The sequence below is a fragment of the Schistocerca americana genome, chromosome 3 (assembly GCF_021461395.2).
Source record: "Schistocerca americana isolate TAMUIC-IGC-003095 chromosome 3, iqSchAmer2.1, whole genome shotgun sequence".
Taxonomy (NCBI): Eukaryota; Metazoa; Arthropoda; class Insecta; order Orthoptera; family Acrididae; genus Schistocerca; species Schistocerca americana.
Window position 1 is genome coordinate 572,838,137 of NC_060121.1, and position 12,534 is coordinate 572,850,670.

The 12,534-nt window shown below is 41.4% G+C and overlaps 1 protein-coding gene across 4 annotated transcripts in view; it reads right to left on the bottom strand.

Moving 5' to 3' along the window:
* LOC124605668 (carboxylesterase 5A-like) overlaps nt 1-12,534 on the bottom strand; it is a 107,878-nt gene that overhangs the window by 68,937 nt on the left and 26,407 nt on the right. For all 4 annotated transcript variants that reach the window (XR_006978670.1, XM_047137512.1, XM_047137510.1 and 1 more), the window contains exon 3: nt 8,432-8,566. Coding sequence is in view for 3 of the 4 variants with exons in the window: in XM_047137512.1 (XP_046993468.1) it covers nt 8,432-8,566 (135 nt within the window). In the remaining variant the exon portion in view is untranslated. The remainder of the gene's footprint in view (nt 1-8,431; nt 8,567-12,534) is intronic.

The window sequence follows — 12,534 nt, forward strand, 5'->3', positions numbered from 1 at the left end:
CTAGTGAGATAACCCAGTACATCCTTACATTTGTCCTCTAGCCATCCCTGCTTAGCCATTTTACACTTTCTGTCGATCAAATTTTTCAGACATTTGTATTCTTTATTCCCTGCTTCATTTACTGCATTTTTATATTTTCTCCTTTGGTCAATCAAATTCAATATTTCTTCTGTCACCCAAAGATTTCTACTAGTCCTAGTCTTTTTACCTACTTGATCCTCTGCTGGCTTCACTTCATCCTTCAAAGCTACCCATTCTTCTTCTACTGTGTTTCTTTCCCCCATTCGTGTCAATTGTTCCCTTATAGTCTCCCTGAAACTCTGTACAACCTCTGGTTCACTCAGTTTATCCAGGTCCCATCGCCTTAAATTCCCTCCTTTTTGCTGTTTCTTCAGTTTTAATCTGCAGTTAATAACCAATAGATTGTGGTCAGAGTCCACATCTGTCCCTGGAAATGTCTTATAATTTAAAACCTGGTTCCTAAATCTCTGTCTTACCATTATATAATCTGTCTTAAACTTTCTGTTCTCTCCAGGTCTCTTCCATGTATACAACCTTCTTTCATGGTTCTTAAGCAAGTGTTAGCTCTGATTAAGTTATACTCTGTGCAAAATTCTACAAGGCGGCTTCCTCTTTCATTTCTTACCCCCATTCCATATTCACCTACCACGTTTCCTTCTCTTCCTTTTCCTACTATCGAATTCCAGTCACCCATGACTGTTAAATTTTCCCCTCCCTTCACTATCTGGATAATTTCTTTTATCTCATCATATATATTATCAACCTTTTTCTCATTTGCATAGGTAGTTGGCATATAAACTTGTACTACTGTGGTAGGCGTGGGCTTCGTGTCTATCTTCGCCACAATAATTCGTTCACTGTGCTGATTGTAGTAGCTTACCCGCACTCCTATTTTTTATTGGTTATTGCACCTGCTCCTGCATTACCCCTATTGGATTTTGTATTTATAACACTGTATTCACTTGAACAGAAGTCTTGTTTTTCCTGCCACCGAACTTTGCAAATTCCCACTAGATCTAACTTTAGCCGATCCACTTCCCTTTTTCAATTTTCTAACCAACCTGCCCGATTAAGGGATCTGACATTCCACGAACCGATCCGTAGAACGCCAATATCCTTTCTCCTGGTAACGACGTCCTCCGAAGTAATCCCCGCCCGGAGATCCGAATGGTGGACTATTTTACTCGAGAGGACGTCGTCATCATTTAACCATGCAGTAAAGGTGCATTCCCTCGGGAAAAATTACGGCTGTAGTTTCCCCTTGCTTTCAGCCGTTCGCAGTACCAGCACAGCAAAGCCGTTTTGGTTAGTTTTACAAGGTCAGATCAGTCAATCATCCAGACTTGCCCCTGTAACTACTGAAAAGGCTGTTGCCCCTCTTCAGGAACCACACGTTTGTCTGGTCTCTCAGCAGATACCCCTCCATTGAGGCAAGCAAGCCACCCCACCAACGGCAAGGTCCTTGGTTCATAGGGATTACTATATCCAAATTGTTTATTCAGAGCAGCATTGAGAAGGGAAGCAACAACAGCCTTGGATAAAATTCAGACGACCCCCTTCATTAATAGCTGTGCCTTGTGTAAACTACAGATTGTAGTTGTAATCATTTATAGCGGGAGCTATTTTATGGGTGACAGCACAGCAAATATGAAAAGGAAATATCTCCAAAGTTCCCTTCAAAAATGCTGCCCAGCCCTTTGTAGTTGTTCTCCTGGGTGGATTAACATGCTGCGCATTATGAAACACTTCTCCGACTCAGCACTTAAATGATTATACAAGACAAGAACAGTGTTACAAAATCACTCTTCTACACGCTGCAGTAATATAGCTTGGAGCCCAAGGTAGACAGGCTTTCACTTCCTTATTCGGTTCAGTATGCTCGCAGTATGCCCGTGGTCTAGGGTAGCGTCTTTGATTTATAATCAAAACGTCTTCGGTCCCGGGTTCGATCGCCGCCACTGCCTAAATTTTGGTAAATAATCAGCATTGGCGGCCGAAGACTTCCGACATAAGAAGTCAGCCTCATTCTGCCAACGGCCTTGTCAACGAGGGCGGAGGAGCGGATAGAGGTTCAGGGCACTCTCTTGTACTAGGGGTGGGAAATTGCCCCTAAAGGCGGAAGAATCAGCAATGATCAACGACATGAGGATGCAGAAGGCAATGGAAACCACTGCATTAAAGACACGTAACTTGTATCCACAGGACATGTGGCCTGTAATTGAAGAAGTGTCATGATGATCTCTCCATTGGCAGAACATTCCGGAATAGCCCCCATTCGGATCTCCGGGAGGGGACTGCCAAGTGGGAGGTTACCATGAGAAAAAGATTGAATAATCAACGAAAGGATAACGTTCTACGAGTCGGGGCGTGGAATGTCAGAGGCTTGAACGTGGTAGGGAAACTAGAAAATCTGAAAAGGGAAATGCAAAGGCTCAATCTAGATATAGTAGGGGTCAGTGAAGTGATGTGGAAGGAAGACAAGGATTTCTGGTCAGATGAGTATCGGGTAATATTAACAGCAGAAGAAAATGGTATAACAGGTGTAGGATTCGTTATGAATAGGACGGTAGGGCAGAGGGTGTGTTACTGTGAACAGTTCAGTGACCGGATTGTTCTAATCAGAATCGACAGCAGACCAACGCCGACAACGATAGTTCAGGTATACATGCCGACGTCGCAAGCTGACGATGAACAGATAGAGAAAGTGTATGAAGATATTGAAAGGGTAATGCAGTATGCAAAGGGGGACGAAAATCTAATAGTCATAGGCGCCTGGAATGCAGTTGTAGGGGAAGGAGTGGAAGAAAAGGTTACAGGAGAATATGGGCTTGGGACAAGGAATGAAAGAGGAGAAGGACTAATTGAGTTCTGTAACAAGTTTCAGCTAGTAATAACGAATACCCTGTTCAAGAATCACAAGAGGAGGAGGTTTACTTGGAAAAGGCCGGGAGATACGGGACGATTTCAATTAGATTACGTCATGGTCAGACAGAGATTCCGAAATCAGATACTGGATTGTAAGGCGTACCCAGGAGCAGATATAGACTCAGATCACAATATAGTAGTGATGAAGAGTAGGCTGAAGTTCAAGACATTAGTCAGGAAGAATCAATACGCAAAGAAGTGGGATACGGAGGTACTAAGGAATAACGAGATACGTTTGAAGTTCTCTAACGCTATAGATAGCGCAGTAGGCAGTACAGCTGAAGAGGAATGGACATCTCTAAAAAGGGCCATCACAGAAGTTGGGAAGCAAAACATAGGTACAAATAAGGTAGCTGCGAAGAAACCATGGGTAACAGAAGAAATACTTCGGTTGATTGATGAAAGGAGGAAGTAAAAAACATATTCCGGAAAAATCAGGAATACAGAAATACAAGTCGTTGAGGAATGAAATAAATAGGAAGTGCAGTGAAGCTAAGACGAAATGGCTGCAGGAAAAATGTGAAGACATCGAAAAAGATATGATTGTCGGAAGGACAGACTCAGCATACAGGAAAGTCAAAACAACCATTGGTGACATTAAAAGCAACGGTGGTAACATTAAGAGTGCAACGGGAATTCCACTGTTAAATGCAGAGGAGAGAGCAGATAGGTGGAAAGAATACATTGAAAGCCACTATGAGTGTGAAGATTTGTCTGATGTGATAGAAGAAGAAACAGGAGTCGATTTAGAAGAGATACGGGATCCAGTATTAGAATCGGAATTTAAAAGAGCTTTGGAGGACTTACGGTCAAATAAGGCAGAAGGGATAGATAACATTCTATCAGAATTTCTAAAATCATTTGGGGAAGTGGCAACAAAACGACTATTCACGTTGGTGTGTGGAATATATGAGTGTGGCGACATACCATCTGACTTTCTGAAAAGCATCATCCACACAATTCCGAAGACGGCAAGAGCTGACAAGTGCGAGAATTATAGCACAATCAGCTTAACAGCTCATGCATCGAAGCTGCTTACAAGAATAATATACAGAAGAATGGAAAAGAAAATTGAGAATGCGCTAGGTGACGATCAGTTTGGCTTTAGGAAAAGTAAAGGGACGAGAGAGGCAATTCTGACGTTACGGCTAATAATAGAAGCAAGGCTAAAGAAAAATCAAGACACTTTCATAGGATTTGTCGACCTGGAAAAAGCGTTCGACAACATAAAATGGTGCAAGCTGTTCGAGATTCTGAGAAAAGTAGGGGTAAGCTATAGAGAGAGACGGGTCATATACAATATGTACAACAACCAAGAGGGAATAATAAGAGTGGACCATCAAAAACGAAGTGCTCGTATTAAGAAGGGTGTAGGACAAGGCTGTAGCCTTTCGCCCCTACTCTTCAATCTGTACATCGAGAAAGCAATTATGGAAATAAAAGAAAGGTTCAGGAGTGGAATTAAAATACAAGGTGAAAGGATATCAATGATACGATTCGCTGATGACATTGCTATCCTGAGTGAAAGTGAAGAACGGAACGAACGGAATGAACAGTCTAATGAGTACACAGTATGGTTTGGGAGTAAATCGGAGAAAGACGAAGGTAATGAGAAGTAGTAGAAATGAGAACAGCGAGGAACTTAACATCAGGATTGATGGTCACGAAGTCAATGAAGCTAAGGAATTCTGCTACCTAGGCAGTAAAATAACCAATGACGGATGGAGCAAGGAGGACATCAAAAGCAGACTCGCTATGGCAAAAAAGGCATTTCTAGTCAAGAGAAGTCTACTAATATCAAATACCGACCGTAATTTGAGGAAGAAATTTCTGAGTATGTACGTCTGGAGTACAGCATTGTATGGTAGTGAAACATGGACTGTGGGAAAACCGGAACAGAAGAGAATCGAAGCATTTGAGATGTGGTGCTATAGACGAATGTAGAAAATTAGGTGGACTGATAAGGTAAGGAATGAGGAGGAGGTTCTATGCAGAATCGGAGAGGAAAGGAATATGTAAAAAAACACTGATAAGGAGAAGGGACAGGATGATTGGACATCTGCTAAAACATGAGGGAATGACTTCCATGGTACTAGAGGGAGCTGTAGAGGGCAAAAACTGTAGAGGAAGACAGAGATTGGAATACGTCAAGCAAATAATTGAGGACGTAGGTTGCAAGTGCTACTCTGAGATGAAGAGGTTAGCACAGGAAAGGAATTCGTGGCGGGTAGCATCAAACCAGCCAGTAGAATGATGAAAAAAACAAAAAAAAAAAAAGCTCGCAGTGGGCGAAGGAAGCTTTATGAAATACATATTTCGATATGTCTCTACGTAATGTAATAGTATTCTAATATTACATCTGCGAGTACCAGCGATGATGCGTAACCTTAATTGAGACGACAACGCTCTTTACTGTGAAAAAAAAGCATGTAGCCTTTTCTGGCTATATATTTGAAGTGCAGAAGAGATACAGCTTGTAAACGCAATTATCAAAAATAAACAATTTCTCTTGCGAAAAAGAGTTCAATATCGTCTACGAACCTTTATTCGATGTTAGATGCCCGGACCTTCATAAAACTATTAGTGTGTTTAGCAACACAGTGCGTAGTGATTTCCTCACATATTAACAATACTGGGCGAATCTGCTACTATCACTGTCAAAACGACGCGCAATATTTCGCCGTCAGCTTGTGTGTTCAAGACGTTCGCTAAGCGGCCAATTTGTTAGAAGACACCACATTACCACTGTTGTTCAACCTTCTCCTTCTGAAAATGTTTCCAAAAAATCTTACGGCGACTGTGTACTTTAGCTGCCAAGAGAGACGGTCTTCATCGCGAGTTGGTTTTCTCCGACTCAGTCCGGCGATCTCTGAGAACCGGAGAAACGGAAACGTCCGACCGCCAACTGATCCTATACATAAACCGTTCTCCTCTACAGCAGCCACGAAGAAAACATAACCATCTAAAGTCAAATTCTTTCACATACTTTTATCTTAGACAAGTTAATAATTTTAAAATATATGCATCTAGGCAAAGATATAAGAGAGAGTTTAAATGCAGTACCTGTCTTATCTGCGTCAAAGGTCAAGTTAGTTAATTAATCAGTTTCTTTACGACGTGGCAGTTCACGCTGAACGCATCAGAAAACCCTCAGAGCAAGTAGACGAATACTAGGAAACAAGCGTGGCGAACATCGCATCTGGGAAATACCAGGGTGACCGTGAAAGGATGCTACTGAGCACTCGGTATGCTTGACTGGAGATCTCATCCGAGATGTGGAGGAATCTGTGCCGGCGGCTACTGAACGCACTGGGCGCAACCGGTTGGATGTCGTGACGCGGGACGAATGGTTCCTGACGCTTCGGTTCTGAGGCTTCTCTACTGGGCGGAAAATGTAGATCCCACCTTAACAGGTCAGTCTTTATGACACGGAGGAAGCGACTCCTAAGACAATGTAGAATGTATTGTTTGTACGCTGTTTTTATTAGGTTAGAAGAATTCTGTTTTAGAGCCGTGATTAACTGCGTGCTGAAACTTAGACAGATCAGTCACATTATCCTAAGAGAACATTTGTCCTCACATACATGAAATAGAACACGTCTTGCATTGGTAAAGTCCCAGAAGAGAAATTTCGGTACAGTACTCTTCAGGAGGAGTCGGACAACATATTACTTCCCCCCACACACATCTCGCGTATTGACCATGAAGAGAAAATTCGTGAAATTAGAGCCAATACAGAGGCTTACCGACAATCATTCTTCCTACGCACTATTCGCGAGTGGAACAGAGTTGAAGGGGGCACATAGTGGTACCGAAAGTACCCTCCGCTACACACCGTTAGGTGGCTTGCGGAGTATGATGTAGGTGTAGATGTAATTGGGTAGATACTCTGATAATGAATTTTAATGTAGGCAGTTCAGCTGAAGGCGAATGGAAACCTTTGACAAGGGAAATTACAGAATTAGAAAAGACCAACATTGGTACAAGGGACCTAACAACTAAGAAACCTTCGGTTCTCTAAATACATAAATAATCTGATGGACAGAGTGAGCAGGAACCTACTGCTATTTATGTACAGGTAGTTATCGTCGATGAGTGACAGTAGGACGGTATCAGATGACAGACAAAACTTCTAGTTGATGTGATAAATGGAAGCTTATTCTAAATGTAGAATAGTGTAAGTTAACGTGGATGAGAAGGAAAAACAAGCCTCCAGTTTTCGAGTACAATATTGGTAGAATGCTGCTTGACACAGTCATGTCGATTTACTATTCTGGTGTAACGCTGCAAAGCGGTATAAAGTGGAATGAGCTCGCAAGGACGGTAGTGGGGAAGGCGAGAATTTTAGTATTGGGATAATTTTAGGAACATGTAAATCATGTGTAAAAGATACCGCGTATAGAACAATAAGTGCAATCCGTTCTAGAGAAATGCTTGAGTGGTTCGGATCACCACCAGGTCACATTAAAGGCAGACATCGAACTAAATCAGCGGCGTGAGGCTTGATCTGTAGCGGTAGTTTGATCAACACCGAGTATTATCGGCAAATTTTGTGAGCTCTTATGGAAATACCTGGAGCGAAGACGACGTTCTTGTCGCGAAATAATTTTGAGAAAATTTAGGGAACCGGCATTTGAAGCTGACTACAGAGAGATTGTATTGCTACCAATGGACGTTTTACGTTAGGCCCATGAAAGGAAGGTGAGAAAAATTAGAGCTCACACGGAGGGATACAGACATTCGTTTTTCTCTCACTTCATTTGCGAGTGGAACAGGAAACAAGTTAACTAGTTGTGGTAAGAGTTACCCTCTGCCATTCCATGATTTCCTACATTTCTCCAGACGGACCCCGGGACGATTCCTTTGAAAGTGCACTGCCGAGTTCCTTCCTCACCCTTAAATAAATCGTAATTTGTGCTCCGTCACTAAAGACCTCGACGCCGACGAGACGTCAAACCCTTATCTCTGTTCCTTTTTTTCTTTAGCTCCAGGTACCTGTAACGCTATATAAATTACGAATCGTATGTAAGACAGCACATATGTGTTACAGAAGATGCATCGGTGGCTTTCAGGAAAGCGTGTTGCTGTATTTTTCAAATCCTCGTCAAGCTGGAAGTTTTTTTTTTTTTTCCAAGAAGAATGACGCTGTTGGGGTCTCACACGTCGCCTTTAAAAGAATCGTACTTACAGCATGTAATAATTACTATTCGTAATAGTATTACTTGTACTGTGTCAAACTGACATCCCATTTGTATATTACAAATTATATATAACTTCTAGCACGAGTTATTTATCCGAAACGCTGTTTGCAAGTTCCCGCTTTGCCGGTTTTCTTCATTGTAGATACGTTTCGACATTTTTTCTTCCATCTGGATATTTTTGTTGAGATTTCTCGATGGACTGAAACAAGATCAGTTCAAAAACTGTGTGCCCTGTCACCTTCAGACAGCTGTCCAACTTTACTCACTGACAGTTGAACACTCACCAAAAATCGCAACTTCCCGGTTGGCGGCACGGCATACGGGATACCCAAAAAGGCCGAGTAAGAGGTGTTGTAGACGCTCGTGGCTGTGGATCCTCGTAGTGTTCCCTGCTGAACGGTCACCAGCACATCTTCTCCCTGCAACAGGAGTGAGGATCACGTGGGTATGAGGGTGAGATAAAAAGTCTCCGTTGCCAAAAGCATTCGCCAAAATGTAAATAAACTCATTCCCTCGATCATTAACCCCGGAATGTTTCAGTATATAAAATTTAAAACTGTTACATAAGAATCAATGTCATACTATCACTTTTGAAGACGTTATGAAGTGAATATAGGTTGACGCTGAAAGGTATCTTTACATTTGTGGGGTATCTTTACAGTTAATCTGAATATAGGGGTAAAGTGTGGCCTCAATACAACTGTCGCGCAAACGGAATTCAGTAGGATGTGCCGTACATCACAGCTGGATGAAGCAAGAAGTGGAATTTTAGCAGTGAGAGCGTAAACAAAAATTCTGGCAGAAGAACATTTATTTTATCGGTAAATTGCACTCATGACCGAGTATAGTGGGTAACATGATGACTGCTGTTGGCTGCAATCCAATACGTCGCATACTAATTAATTCTAGAAAATTACTTCGGAGTCCCCTGCAAGGTCTGTGATCTATGGAAAAGGAATGTTTAAAGGATGGTTTAATTACGAACGCTTATATTCACATACACTTGACACACTAACAGGAAGGAAAAGAACTAAAAACCTTCACCACAGCATACGTGGGCAGCAAGAAAGGCTGTTCCGATTTCAACATGCTGGATAAATTAATAAAATTTCTGTTTGAAGTGTATTGCTATAAAAATGAAGCCTAATTAAGAGTCATAATTAATTCAGATATTCTACAGCGGAAGATCACAATAGCCTTGGCACCATAAACTTTCTTATTAGATCGCGAGCACGTGGACCTCACAAACAAAAGCGTGCACAAAGAAAGTTATCAAGTGAGACAAATTGCACAAAATTCTGTCATAAAATCACGGAAATCATACACAACATATATGCTCTTGCGAAAGGGATACTAAACAGAATTAACTGAATCACAATAAACCCAACACGGCTCCACGTGTTTGATTAACAGTTCAACTGAACAATAGCCTACACCTTCCCTGGATTTTAACGCATTTAAGAGTCGCGAATTAGCAAGTAAAATACGTCACACAGGATAATAAGCTATGAACAATGAAAGGAATAATTTTCTTTGACTAGCTCAGAAAAACTTACATAAAACACAACATTAACTTCTCATCGCAAAGGCACAATTACCGCCAGTAGGTCTCGCGTCCAACGGAACAATCCACGAGCATTCGCTCTCAACCAAAACCGCCCCATACCTACGAAAGTGACCAGAGGAACCCCTACTGTGGTGCTAACCTACAAAAAAGGTCCGTCCAAGGCAAACAGAAACCACTTTGCTACCCGGCACGTGTTTCCTACACTTGGCTGTTCTGACACATTGGCAGACTACTACGCTCCCACGTACCTACACCCTGAAATCATTGCACACTCTCATCCATACATTCAACTGATCGGACAAAAAGAGGAAAGAATAGGTACATTGAAATATGGCACATAAATGCATCAAACACGCGTGTGGGGCTCCGACACGTACCAATAACCTAATGAAATGTTAAAATGAAATATGGATAAGATACTGTGGCCACTACGAACATATGCAGCTGCTCAGTCTTTCCCCTTTTCTTCTTTACATCCAGGGTAACAGACCATTTGCAGAGGCAAACAATTAAGAAGTTGGCACAAACCGTAGACAGTCAGCTAGTTACACACCTGACAAATGGGCAGGGAATAGCCTTCTATAACTTGTAGGGGGGACAGAGTACACAATATTACGAACTGGAATCCATGTCTTAAAACGTTCCGTTTACGTACTACAGCCGCTTGAAAACTTGTTTTCTAGGTAGATATACAACAGGGTAGTGACGGCGGCGCAGGGGAGGTGGGGAGGAGGGGGGAGGGCTGATTCTATCGGATCGGCTGATGTCATTTGACGTCTATACTACCTCTCCCACCTGGTTCGAGTTCCATTCTCGTGTCTGTAAGTGTCACGGCTACATGGTTGAGCACACGTTTGCAGAATATACCGACACGATCCTTCTGTATGGCGAAGCTCACAGTAATGAAACAGCTGCTCGTCGCCTTTATCAAGATCGCTATCCACAATGTCCGACTCATTACATACCCCTCTCGCTGCAATTACGCAACGGCCTCGAGAGCAGTACCTTTACTGTGAGCAGGCGTTACTGTGCTGCTGCAGGGAGACACAGCACTTCCGAAATGCAAGAAGCCGTACTAAATCTCGCTGAAACGAGCCCGTCAACTGGTTATCTTTCTTGGATTTTTAATGAGCATAATGGGGAAACAAGTGGTATACTGGGTCACGGTTAATAAATTACTTGTACAAGTGGTTGCGTTACCAATAAATTTTCAAATGATTGTAGCAAGGAACGGTGCGTTTCCAGACATGCGTTCCAACTCGAAATATTATTTACTCAGCCCCCTTACAAGTTATAGATTTCTGTAAGGGTGCTCTAACACTGTGAAAAAACGGTGAAAGGTTAGGGGTTAACATACTGTTGATATCTACGTCATTACAAACGTACTGCTGTCTAACTTCGAGAATGATTCTGAAAATAAATCAATGTGATCAATTTAAGAGAACACCAGCCTTTTAGAAGGGATGATTTTAGTAAACCATAGTAAAACTGTATCAATTTGGTATGGCATGGATCAGATAATTATGAAAATAATTAGTGGTGGTAGTGCATAAACGTCAATCTCCCAGTGTAACTGTTGACAAATTAGTGTCCAATGGGCAGAATGTTCCGTCAGACTATGACGTTGCCATCATCAGGTTAACCGAAATCCCGAGACTCAGTCCTACAACCGTGAACTATTTTGTAAGGCACTGATCATTTACAGGGTTCTTACCCACAACCTGTTACACGTCACACTAGTAGAAATTCTTCTTCGTAAAAGAAGGAGTTGTCAATGGAGAACATTTTCAGTTTATTTTACTTTCCTATCTGTCAGACATTTTATATATCTAGCTAAGTGATCAAAAATGTTGAACACAGCATTATCCACCTATTTTAGTGTTAAAGACTACCTTACACTGGTGTAATGAATTTAATTTTTTCTTCTGGTATTATGTACCAACATCGTTGTTCCTTTACAAATGCACTGTATTATGTACAGCAAACTTCCTGATGGAAAAAAAATTGCATAGCAGTAGTCAGAATACCTAAATCCTGAAACAGATGTCTACAAGATGATCTTGGTAGTTCACGACATGTTTCCATTACACCAAGTTTTTGAATGATGAAGACTATGTTTCCTAAAGATGAGCTGCGCCAGGACGTTGTTACATATACCTTTATTGAATGAAAATATGTAAAAATGTCGACTTACTGATTTGTCTCTCTTCATAACTTGCAGTGATTCCAAGTGTGAATGTGGGTAAACTAAGCTGTTTAAGGAGTTTCAAAATGTTCTTTTCCCAGTTTAAATTCTCGTCAGTACGGTCACATCATCCGTGTAGGACCCCTAGATGTGTAGAACTGAATACGTTGCGTCTTTTTAAAACTGAGAGTGAGACCATTTCCAGACGACCGATCAATGATATTCTTAAGAATACTGTTTATCATTCCTTTAGTTGTTGTACGCATACTTGCATTGGTTACTAGCGTCATCTGCAAAAAAGAACTAATGCTAGTTATTGTATACGTGTGTGAGCAACAACAGCAGACCTAGACTGATCTTTGGCTAACACCACATGTGATTTGTCCTAGTTAGAATAATATCTCTGGAGTGTATCAGCTGAATCACTAAGTAGAACATCCTACATTTTTTTGGTTTGGTGTGGCATTACCCATTGATTGGCTATACAGTCAGTCCCATCAAACTTCAGTTTATCTAAGAGATAATATGTTAACAATAATATATTAACACAGTAAAATGCCTCATATAGGTAGCAGAAAATACCAACCACGAAATTTTATTATTAAATGCTTGTAAAATTTTATTAATGAAATGTA